Consider the following 13,158-nt stretch of genomic DNA (forward strand, 5'->3'; position numbering starts at 1 on the left):
GCAATGGCTGTTGTTACTATTGGGTCTTTAAATAAATGAAATTAAAAATAAAGCAGTGAACAAGTTTTAATATGGCATAAAACTAAATTTTTCCTATTAATTCATATATAATTTGACTCATCAAAAACTTCCTTTTTTTATAAGTACTGTGCTTTTTATAAATACTGTGTACTGTTTACTGTGTTTTTTAATAAACGTTCAAAATCAGTAATGTATATTTAATAAGTTGTACAACCATGCAGTTAAATCAGCAAGTATAAAAAATAAATTATTATCATTAAATGCTATTTTTCAACTATAATATTAAAATAACTGCTGGTAAATTGAATTTATGCACTTTATAAAAATGTATTACATTGTAATTATGACTGTCTTGCAACATTGCAGGAATTTTTCTCTCATACACAATATGGTTTTATTAAAAAAATCTACAAAAGCTTGGTTTTACAATCAATGTTATACTTGACACTCATTCCTTGGAAGTGCAGAATACTTAGTTAAAGTTATTTAGATTTTGAAATATTTAAGAAAATTTGATACAAACAATTTTATTCTTAGTTGCAAAATTACAAAATTTGATGTTTTCATATACAGAGCAAGTTAAAAGTATAGAAACCCCTCAACAATTATAAAGCCATTCTAGATAGAATACTGTAACTTTCAGGTAAGGTATCAATCAGTCAACTACTTTACCTTTTGATGAGAAATAGAATTTCAACCTTTCTTTGCGGATAGCCTTGGGGTTGTAACTCAAATATCTTAATTGGTAACACTCTTTGTTATGATACATCATTTTCATTGTCCCCTTAAGACAAGAAAAATAGTATAAATATAAAGTTTGTATGATATTTATACCCAAAATGGTGGTGGGATCAAAAATTATGATTGTAATTGCATGTCAGCACATGTTTGTTTGCAAATTATCTTTCTGAATGTGGGCAATCTTGTTATTCCATTTTGTGTGGTTTTTACAGTATTTTACATTTTTTAAATGCTTGTAGTTATTATTTTTTTTTTTATATTTCAGAAATGAAGATGGTTGATACTATGTGTAATATGCACTTACATAATTATAAAGATATTTTGGAGATAAGAAGAAACACAAGTGATTTTATGTGGTGTTCAAGAGAATTAAACTTAACAAAATCTTATAGGCAATATCATGATTTGACTGATCCTTATAAATTCCAATATGATGTCTTCAGAAGTACTGATATACAGAGATTGATAGAAGAAGTAAGTTATAGTATCTAATAAAATCTAGTATGTGTTATTCTTTCTCAGTTTGCACTACAAAAAAATTAAGGAAAGCATTCTTTTTTATCTACCATCTCTTATGTGTTCACTATTATTTCTGCTTATTAAACATCGCCCAAAATTGTTTGGGAATTCTGTGATAAAAAGAAAAAGTATTTGAAAGGGGCAAAATATATATGTATATGAATATTATTATCATAATATATTACATATATAATATTAATTTATATTTATGAATATTTTTATTATTTAAGTTTATTTTCCTCCTGATTGGATAGAATTACATATAATAAAAAGACATATTTTACTTAAAAATATTATCTTTATTAATTCCTTAGGTTAACCATTCAACTAATATAAACTTATAAATTAAATACGCAACGTTTCACTTAGAACTTTATAAGCTTCCTCAGGTGACAATACACATTTATACACACATACAAAATTATCTTACTTACTGTAGTAAGAGAATTTTGTATATAAATATAACTAAATAAGTTAGAAAATTATCCAAATTAATAGAATTTTTTTTTTTTTAATAAAAGTATTATAATGGATTCTAACCAACATAAAGAAAAAATGAATGATTTGTTGGGAGATCAGGAGACTATAGACTTAGTTCTAACTGTACTAGTAAATTACAAAAGGAAAATAATGTACTAATAAAAAATTTATTAAAAAATTAATATGTATCGAAAGTAGATGAACATAGGTTATGCATTAATATTGCAAAACCACCAAAGATTTATTGTTTAATTAAGTTGCATATGGTTGATTGCCCGATGAGGCCTATAGTTAGTTGCATTCAATCACCTACATATGGGTTGTCAAAACTTTTAGTTGAAATTTTACAAAACGTTGGTAATATGGAATTTACTGTTAAAGATTCATGGAGTTTCCATAGGTTTATTGTGGAACAAAATGCTCCAGATGGTTGTTGCTTGGTGACTTTTGATGTTATTTTGTATACCAGTATTCGTGTTGAATTAGTTAAGATTGTGATACGTGAGTGTTGGGAAGACATCAGGCGATATATTAAAATTAATAAAAATGATTTTTTGGAGATTATTGAATTTTGTATTTCTAATATGTGTTTTCAGTTTGAAGAAAATTTTTATGAAAAAGAACACGGTTTGGCAAATTCAATAATGAAATATATTGAGGTTGGGGTTTTAGGGAAATTAAATATGAATATTCCAATTTATAAAAGATATATGTTGATGATATTTTTTTGTGTTTGTCTGAAGACAAAATTGAATATGTTTTTGATGAGTTTAATAAATTTAATAACTCCATTAAATTTATAATAGAAAAGGAAAAAAATAACGAACTAAATTTTTTCATTATGACTGTGAAGCATTGTGATGGCATAATTAATACTGTTTGGTATAACTAGTAGCACATTTGGAATGCACACTTTTCACTTTGCACACTTCAGAATGCATCTTACACTTGACCAGCTCACCCCACTTTTGGGCGTTCCCTGGTTCACTGATTTTTGCGGTGATCTTTCCTTGTACACATCTTTAACAGTTCTGTTTGCTTTGGAATTATTGCGAATGCGAATATACAATATATTGCGAATGGCAATTGTTTGATGTGTTGGTGGTGTTGCAAACACTCTCTAACACCGTTGTACCTCGTGAATGTTCTTATACTTTCAGTATCTCTTCAGTGCAGCCTTGCGTTCAACAAATGATAAGCAAACTTTAGCCATTGTTGCTACTCACTTGTCTTCTGTTGCACTGGCTAATATGACTGGCTTGTTCCACCACCTTTGCATGTAAGGCATAAATTGCCAGCTCCACCAATTTAATACCTTACACTGCATTACATATTAGATTAGTGAGTTTAAGTTTTATTGTTTAGATATTATTTAATTACAAACAGTAAGTACATTTTTTTTTTTGGACCTCTGTATATATATAAAATTTTATTTATATAGATATTTAAATATTGAGATTTGGGATATGAGTTTAGAATATTGAGATTTGAGGTTGAAGGATATGTATTTCTTTGCAGTTTTTATAACAACCTAACCATTGTTTTTAATGTTAAACATTTCTATTTTTCTTTTTGGAGTCATCAGTCATTTGTCTGATTTGATACTATTCTTCTCCATTCCTCTGTGATCTGTATTAATCTTTTAATGTATCTACAACCTATATCTCTCAGTTTTCTCTGTTTCTCATATTCTAATACTTCTCATATTCAGTTTTTACTTTCTACATGTCTTCATCACTAAATTAACTAAATTTGAGTGTCCTTAATTCATGGCCTACCATGCTTGAGATTCTGTTTCAAATTTCTGTAATCTCCTGTTTGTCTTAAGATCTTTTTAAACTGAATTTAATCAACCCATTTTTTCTATATATTTTTGTAACAGCACATTTCAAAAACCTCTATTCTTTTTCTTTTTGTTTTTCTTATTGTTCATGTGTTGTTTCCATAAAGCCTTACCTTAGAAATATTTTTGGAGATTCTAATTAATAAATTTATATTTGTTACTATCATATTTCTTTTCTGCATGAAAGGTGTGCTTGCTTATGTCAGATTACTTTTAATGACTGCATTACATAGTTCGTCCTTTGTAATTTTAACATGTAATGATTTTTATCAATTATAGATCTGTACTTTAGTATGTTAGATATGGTCAGTAATTGTGAAGTAAACATTATTAACAATTTTTCAAATTAAATTCTTATTCTGTTTTATGTATTTTGAGTTCAATAGATAAATTTATTTTGACAATCTTTTATCATTATGAAAATTTTTCTTCTGTTTAAAATTGTTCTGCCACACCTTGGGCCATTTTGTTTACGATTAAAGTCAAATCTTTGTAACTCTTATTTGTTTTCTATTGACTTTATTTATATAATTTTTCTTAGAATTAAGTTATCTACAAATTTTATTAGAAATTTTTATTTTTTACTTAATGTTAATTTATGCTAAACTAAAATAATTTTTTTTCTTTTATATTTTTTTGTATTTTGCAAAACTTTTTTTTGGAAACTACTAGAGATTTTGATCTGGGATCTATTTTTATTTAGTTTTTCAGATCAAAACTCATAAAACCATCAAATTTTCTCTTTAATTAAGACCCTCATAAATCTCAATATGCATTCATCCTTCCTTAGAAGTATGATGTTATCAGTTTTTTTTAATTTATTTACTTAATGTACTCTTGTGCAATAAAAATCAGATTGATTTTTGTTTTTCTTTAATAAAAATCAGATTGAGGGTGCTTTGTATTAAAGGTTTGATGTTATTGGGACCCTCCAGTGGGAATTACTGGAAATCTTGTAATAGAAATGATGAACTTGTTAGCTAAGAAAAATTTATGGTCAGATTGTTGGAATCAATATTTGCAAATCATAAAGGATGTGATAGAATTTGTCTATTTTCTTTTTAACAAGGAGTTTTTAGATTTTTTTATTAAATAAATTTAAAACATGTAAATATATGTTTTAATATCTTTCTTTCAGTACTATTGTAACCAGAAATTACTGTTGTTTAGGTCCATTAAGTTATTTTTATGTGATTTTAATAAATAAATTTTATCTCTTTTTAGAGTGTAATGTGTGCTGTTTCTGTTGTACTAGAATTTAAAATATATTTCTGTTAATATGTAATATATATAAATATGTATCTATATTAATATAATTTATTTATATGTATTTATTTATATTTATATTAATGTGTATTTATTATTTACAGGTTAGCAAATGTAATAATTGCTCTAATGAGGAAGTATCTAAGCATGTAGTTGAAATTCTTAAAGAAATTGGTCATACACGACAGATGGCAGTGTTTAGATGTTTTGGTCTTTGTTTTATAAAAGTATTAAAAGAAGTTATTTCTTGTGTCTTTGTTAATGAAGCACAAATATTAAAGGTATCTTGTTTGTTTTTAAAATTTGTTTTGCTGGAGTTTATTTATTATGCTTTAAAGTTAATTGTAACCTTATTTTAAAGAAAATACTGTTTTTCCATGCACTTGCAATTGTTTTACTCTCTCCAGTTTGAAATTTTCAGTTTTGTTATAAAGCTTTTTTTTAAATTTGTAATTTCCTTTACTCAAATCATTGTTGAATTGGGTTAGATTAAATTGTGTCCAATATAGTCTCTTTTTATTGCAATTAATCAAATGCTAATGTAAAACAATATAAAATTTATTTAATTTTCATAAACATTTTCATAAATTTCTTCCCAGTATAAATAACACTTTAGATTAAAACCTTTTCCGTCTTTGTCTGTCTGATTAAAAATCAAGGAAGGAATACAATATATATATAAAGATTTATTAATTAATTCAATAAATAAGAATAAAAATATAGTATATTTTGGTATTACATTAAAGTGAATGTTCTTCCACAAATATCTTGTTTGAGTTTCAACAAATCTACAAATTCCTTAATACAGAACACAATATTTAATACATTTTTTTTGGCAAGGTCAACAAGATGTTTGAATGGCTACATTTTGGAAAATTTTTCTGATTCTGAAGTGATGAACTTTAAGAAAGATTTTTAAGATGCACTTAAACAAAGGTATGAGTAAGATTGAGAATATAGAATTTTAACCCTTTGCAGGTGGGCTTAATAATCCAGCCAGTATCTGTATACAGCCGTACAGGAGTATATTTTTTTATAGTAGATGCAAAAATCTTTTCTTTTTTTTGTGATATTTTCTTGCTTAATAATAGTACATATAAATAAATGACATTTTGTAGGCGGTGATAATTTTTTTGTTGAGTTTGTAATGTAAAAAATGTAGGCGAATATTTCCACATTAATCTCTTATGAGCCTAGATGAGCCTGCAGCATTCCAGATATATCTACAATTAGCCTTTGAAATAAAAATGGAACGGTCTAATTTATTTTGGTTAATATAAATAATATTTTTTTGTAATTATATATTTATTAAGTTTTATATACATGTAATGTTATGAATACTAAATTTCAAATAATGAAATAAACATAAGCATGACATAAAATTAAATAAACACAAAAACATTACTCACTGTCATTACAGAATATAAAATAATAAAAGAAAACAAATTTTCGATAATATTCTTTTTGTGTGGTAGATTGCAAAACATTTATCTGGGTTTAGATTAGGGTTGTCAGGACACATGTTGCAAAGATATACAGTCTCTGCCCATTTTATTTTTGTAGCAAATGTGATAGCGGGTCGACCCCTTACCTGCTTTTCCAATTGTATGAGGTTTTCCATTTAGCTGTTACTCCAAGGGCCATGTAACTGTCTTCCAGGTTTTTTTAAAGTTTTCTGTTAAATTTGTTGAATTCTCTTTTTAACCAGATCTTCGATTAATTAGTATCTGAACTGCTTGTGAGATATTGGTTTAGTGTCACTGTTACTGTATGTGTTTGTATAATATGTTTGAATTAATTGTAGCAACTTCTAGTAAGAAGAACATTTTATGGTACCATTTCTTTGTGCGTCTCAGAAATTGGTAACTCAAAATAAAATGAGCACTGCAGTTCACACCTCCCATATGCTCCGTGTAATCTGACACTGCAGTTGGTTTTTTAGTGGATGGTTTATTTGGATATTTGCTGGGAACATCTAACATGTGAAGCCTACTAACTTTGTGTTTTGTAGTTAAAACCATTACAGGTCTTTTGTCTTTCCAGCAAACAACTGCGATGCCTGTTTTATTCCTGTGTGCATACAAGTTGCCACACTTCATTATTTTATACTTATTTTAGGCATATTCTTTCTATGTAACATGACAATCCTTGTGATAAACATTTGTTTTTGTAGCAGCTCTTCAGCAAGTTCAGGGCTATTGTAATAACAATCAACATATATGAGGTCTATTAAAAAAATAATTAACATTTTTAATTCCGTGTCAACAGAGATATTTAGTAATGTGTGCTTGGCAGCATTGTGTTTTGCATAATCTTCTCTGTAACTACATGTTCTTCGGTTGTTATCTTGTTCAGTTTTTGTGTTACTGTTGAGTGCTATGTGTTTAAGTATTAGTAGTGATTTTTGTAATGTGCGTTTTTCAGGAGCAACAATACTATGTAAAATTTTGCATGAAGCTGGGGAAAACTTTCACAGAAAATTTTTCAAGTTTTGATACAAGCTTACAGAGATGATGCTCTGGGTTGTGCACAATGCTGTGAATGGTGTTTTACGATTTAAAAGTGGTCGTCACTCAATTGAAGATAACCCTCGACCAAGAAGGCCTTTGACTTCAACTGATAACACATACATTCAAAAAATCAACGATCTGGGGAGTGCAATCACTGATTGACTGTCAGAGAACTTGCACAAGGGTTAGCATCTTGATTGGGTCATGCCATAACATTTTGTCTGAAAAATTGAACATGCATCAAATTGCAGCAAAGTTTTTTCTTCATTTGCTGACTGAAGAGCAGAAAAAACTTCTAGTGGACAATTGCCAGCAACTTCTTGAACAAGCCGATGGCAATGAAACATTCATGCAAAGGATTATAACAGGAGACGAAAGCTGGGTTTATGGCTACGACATTGAGACAAAAATTCAGTCATCAAAAAATGACACATTGCAAAAATTGCTGCTAAAACTTAAACATGTTGTACTCGGACAACAATTACACAAAAACTAAATGAGATATCAACAATCCAAGAACATGTGGTTTCAGGGAGCTTATGCGAAATAATAATAGCCACCGCATGTCACTAAATATCTCTGTTGGTGTGTAATTAAAAGTTTGGTTATTTTTTGAACAGACCTCATACGTGATTGCCAAATGAAGGATTAGTCTGATCTTTAGTAGGATTGAATGAATGCTGACACAATCTGAGTTGTTTTTAGTAATTCAGAACCAGGAATTATTTCTTCTCTGCCAAAATATGGAATAAAATTGTAAATGTAACCATTTAAACTGTCTGAAATAACAAAAACTTTAAAACGAAACTTGGTTTGTTTGGGTTATATACACGAAAGGAAATTTTTCCTTTGCAGGAAATCTTACTTTCATCAACTGATACATGAGAATGTAGAATTATACAATAACTGATATTTCTTTTGAATTGTATTTGTAGTTGATTGTATTTTTATACCTTGATCAGTGCCCTCATCACTGCTAAAATGTAGGTTCCAAAATAGCAACAGAAAATGATTTCTGGTAAACACATCACTAAAGAATTGCATTCGGTTGACTCACTGAAAAATAATCTTTCAGCTCTGACAATGGATGCAGATCCATATTGAGTATTATTCTCAGTAAAGCTTCCAAATCAGATACTGTTGCTTCTTTCCACTTTTTCATTCTACTTTTAGGGCTTGTCAAGGCAAGTTTTTGCCTGTTAACAAAACTATTTGTCTCTGAGCATATCATTGTAAGTAAATCGTCATCAAAAAACAAAAAATAATAGTGTATGGGCATCGTGCTTTCATTGAAAGAAGTCTGTAAAACTGGTCCAGAGTTATTATTTATAATTGTTATATAAAAAACATTCTAAGAGTTGGAGCATGGAATGTTAGAAGTCTAAAAAAGGTTGGTAGGTTGGAAAATTTAAAGAGAGAGAAAAGGATAGGTTAAATGTAGATGTAGTAGGAATTAGTGAGGTTCGGTGGGAAGAGGAAAACAAACGACTTTTGGTCAGTAATTTTAGAATAATTAACTCAGCTTCAAATAATGGACAGGCAGGAGTAGGTTTCATAATGAACATGATAGGGAAGAGAGTAGAGTATTTGAAAATGTATAGTGATAGAATCATTGTAATAAGGATAAAATCAAAACTTAAGCCGACAGCAATTGTTAACGTCTATATGCCTACAAGTGTCCATGATTATGATGATGAGGTAATGTGTATACAAAGAAACTGATAAAGCAATTAAACACATAAAAGGGGATGACAATTTAATAATAGTTTGAGATTGGAATGCAAGCATTGGAAAAGGCAAGGAAGGAAATGTGGGTAAATGCGGGTTAGGCAAAAGGAATGAAAGAGGAAACAAACTTATAGAGTTTTGCATCTACTTGATACCTTGATACTACAAGGTATCAGAGAGATTATATCATAGATAAGCAAAGATTTAGAAATCAACTCTTCGACTGCAAAGTTTATCCTGGAGCGGACATTGATAGCGACCATAATTTAGTGATAATGAAATGTAGATTTGGTTTAAAAATTTGAAGAAAAGTTGTCAGATGAATCTATGAAATTTAGAGAAGCTTGAGGAAGAGGAAGTAAAGAAGATTTTTGAAGAGGACATCATACTCAGACATCGCAAGAGGTCTGAGTAAAAAGGATAAGGTAGAAAATGTAGAAGAATGGGAGAATATTAAAAAGGAAATTCGTAAATCAGCAGAAGCGAACTTAGGCAGAACAAAGAGAACTAGTAGAAAACCTTGGATATCAGAGCATATATTGCAGCTGATGGATGAGTGTAGAAAATATAAGAATGCTAGTGATGAAAGTAAAAGGAATTATCAACTATTAAGAAATGCAATAAACAGGAAGTGCAAATTAGCAAAAGAAGGGTGGGTTAAAGAGAAATGAACATTGGTAAATTAGACAGAGCATACAGGAAAGTTAGGAAACCTTTGTGGTACATAAATAAAAATCTAATAACATGTTAAACAAACATGGTTCACCGATTTATAGTACGAAAGGAAAGGTTAATAGGTGGGTGGAATATATTGAAGAGTTGTACGTAGGAAATGAATTAGAAATTGGTGTTATAAAGGAAGTTGGAGGATGAAAAGGGAGAAACAATACTGAGATCTGAATTTAAGAGAGCATTAAAAGATTTGAATGGCAGAAAGACTCCTGGGATACATGGAATACCTGCAGAATTACTGCGTAGTGCAGGTGAGGATAGATTATACAAACTGGTGTGTAATATTTACGAAAAAGGAGAAGCTCTGTTAGACTTCAAAAAGAGTGTTATAGTCATGGTACCAAAAAAAGCAGGAGCAGATAAATGTGAAGAATACAGAACAATTAGCTTAACTACTCATACATAACAAATTTTAACTAGAATTCTGTACAGAAAAATTGAGAGGAGAATGGAGGAAGAAGTGTTAGAAGACCAATTTGGTATCAGGAAAAGTATAAGGATAAGAGAAGCAATTTTAGCGCTCAGATTAATAGTAGAAGGAAGATTAAAGAAAAACAAGTCAACATACTTGGCATTTATAGACCTAGAAAAGGCATTCGATAACATAGACTGGAATAAAATTTTCAGCATTTTAAAATATTGGGTTCAAGTACAAAAAATGAAGAAGAACAATTGTTAACATTTACAGGAAGCAAACAGCAACAGTAGTAATTGAAGAACATAAGAAAGAAGCCGTAATAAAAAAGCGAGTCCAACAAGGATGTTCCCTATCCCCCTTCCTTTTTAATATTTGCATAGAACTAGCAGTTAATGATGTTAAAGAACAATTTGGATCCGGAGTAACAGTACAAGGTAGAAAGATAAAGATGCTACGATTTGCTGATGATATAGTAATTCTAGCTGAGAGTAAAAATGATTTAGAAGAAACAGTGAATGGCATGAATGAAGTCCTACACAAGAACTACTGCATGAAAATAAACAAGAACAAAACGAAAGTATTGAAATGTAGAAATAATGTACATGGACCACTGAATATAAAAATAGGAAGAGAAAAGATTACGGAGGTAGAAGAATTTTGTTATTTGGGAAGTAGAATTACTAAAGATGGACGAAGCAGGAGCGATATAAAATGCTGAATAGCACAAATGAAACGAGCCTTCAGTCTAAAATATAATTTGTTTACATTAAAAATTAATTTAAAAATCAGGAAAATATTTTTGAAAGTATTTGATTGGAGTGTAGCTTTATATGGAAGTGAAACTTGGATGATCAGAGTATCTGAAAAGAAAAGAAGAAGCTTTTGAAATGTGGTGCTATAGGAGAATGTTAAAAATCAGTTGGGTGGATAAATTGACAATTGAAGAGGTGTTGCAACAAATTGATGAAGAAAGAAGCATTTGGAAAAATATTGTTAGAAGAAGAGACAGACTTACAGACCACATATTAAGGCATCCTGGAATAGTCACTTTAATATTGGAGGGACAGGTAGATGGGAAAAATTGTGCAGGCAATGTTTGGAATATGTAAAACAAATTATTAGGGATGTAGGATGTAGGGAGTATACTGAAATGAAACGACTGGCACTAAATAGGGATTCTTGAAGAGCTGTATCAAACCAGTCAAGTGAATGAAGACAAAAAAAAATATTATTTTTGAGCCCATTGTCACTATAACTCGCATCAATCCAGTCATCCTGATTACTGTCACTGTTTCCATTTTTATTTAATGGTTCAGTTCCTCTTCCATCATTATCACCTAAATCATTTACGAGGGTTGTCTGAAAAGTTTAGAGCCTCAACTTGAAGATGGCAGCACTCATCAACAAAGTTAGAGAATGTATTTGCCATGCATTTGAAAGGTTCTCACTAAAATTTCAGCCATTTTGGACACTCAATTGTTTGAGTAAGTCATTGTGAGTGTTTTTGTGAAAATGGAAATAATAGAATATCGTGCCATGTTTAAATGCTTGCATTTGAAAGCCAATACACGTACGCAAATTAAAACTGAGTTTGACTCTGTTTACAGGGGCTCTGTCCCATTATTTGCCACCATGAAAAAATGGGCAGCTGAATTTAAACATGATCGTACCAGCTTGGTTGATGAGCATTCAGACGGCCAAAAATTGCAACCACCACTGATATCATTGAAAAAGTTCACCAAATGGTATTGGACGACCTATGAATTAAGGTTAGAGAGAGAGAGAGAGAGAGAGAGGGCAGAGGCTATAGAAATATCGAAAGAACATGTTAGTCATATATTAACTGAAGAATTGGATATGCGTAAGCTATCCATACATTGGGTGCCGCATTTGCTCACTTTGGACCAAAAACGCATTCAAATGAACATTTCCAAGGCCCTACTGGAGCAGTTTAAGCAAAACGAGTCAAATTTTTTGCTCTATTCATTACTGTAGATAAAATGTGGATCCACCACTAAACTCCTGGGACAAAACAGTGTACTACAAAGGGTGAACCTGTCTCAAAAAGGCGAAGATGGTTCCATTGGCCGGGAAGGTGATGGCAATTGTTTTTTGAGATATTAATGGAATTTTGTTTATAGATTATCTTAAAAAAAGATAACACAATAATGGGACAGAATTACACATCATTACTTGACAAGCTGAAGGCAGAAATTGAAAAAAAACAACCACATTTGAAGAAGAAAATCCTTTTTCATCAGGGCAATGCATCTGCTCACACTTTGACGGTCGCCATGGCTAAAATTCACGAATTGCACTTTTAATTGGTTGAATTCAACTCACCATATTCACCAGATCTGGCCTCAAGTGACTATTTTTTTTGTTTCCTAACCTTAAAGTTTTGCTTGGAGGAAAGAGATTTTCATTGGACGAGGAGGTTATTGCATATGTAAACACCTATTTTGCAGAGAAAGACACCAGCTACTATTTGGAAGGGTTAAAGAGGTTAGAGCATCATTGGAGAAAGTGTATTGACTTCAAATGAGACTTTTTTGAAAAATAAAACTATATTTAACAGAAAAAATATGTCTTTCTATGTTAGGCTCAAAACTTTTCAGATAACCCTCATATTATAGTATGCATTTGTGATACTACACTAACATTACTAAGATCAGAACTTGCAACACTGTCGCTGTATTCCCCATCACTTTCTTCAATGTGCATTCCCTCATCATCATTTGTGGAATATCACCCTCTGACATAGATCTACTAAGTAGTATTTCAATGATATCAAAAAAATTTGAGTTACTTATGTTAAAAGCCATCTTACTATCACAGATAAGAAGACATTACTTGAGTGCCACTCCCAACAACCCACCTCAGAAAGCCATTCACATTTT

The 13,158-nt window shown here is 30.3% G+C and overlaps 1 protein-coding gene across 1 annotated transcript in view; it reads left to right on the forward strand.

The window, feature by feature from the left end:
• The window catches only part of Gnpat (dihydroxyacetone phosphate acyltransferase), a 65,538-nt gene that overhangs the window by 21,319 nt on the left and 31,061 nt on the right, over window positions 1-13,158 (forward strand). The window contains exons 2-3 of the mRNA XM_075365363.1: window positions 1,028-1,236; window positions 4,975-5,151. Of these exons, the coding sequence (XP_075221478.1) occupies window positions 1,030-1,236; window positions 4,975-5,151 (384 nt within the window). The 5' untranslated portion in view covers window positions 1,028-1,029. The remainder of the gene's footprint in view (window positions 1-1,027; window positions 1,237-4,974; window positions 5,152-13,158) is intronic.

This window comes from Lycorma delicatula, chromosome 5 (genome assembly GCF_047948215.1).
Source record: "Lycorma delicatula isolate Av1 chromosome 5, ASM4794821v1, whole genome shotgun sequence".
Lineage (NCBI taxonomy): Eukaryota > Metazoa > Arthropoda > Insecta > Hemiptera > Fulgoridae > Lycorma > Lycorma delicatula.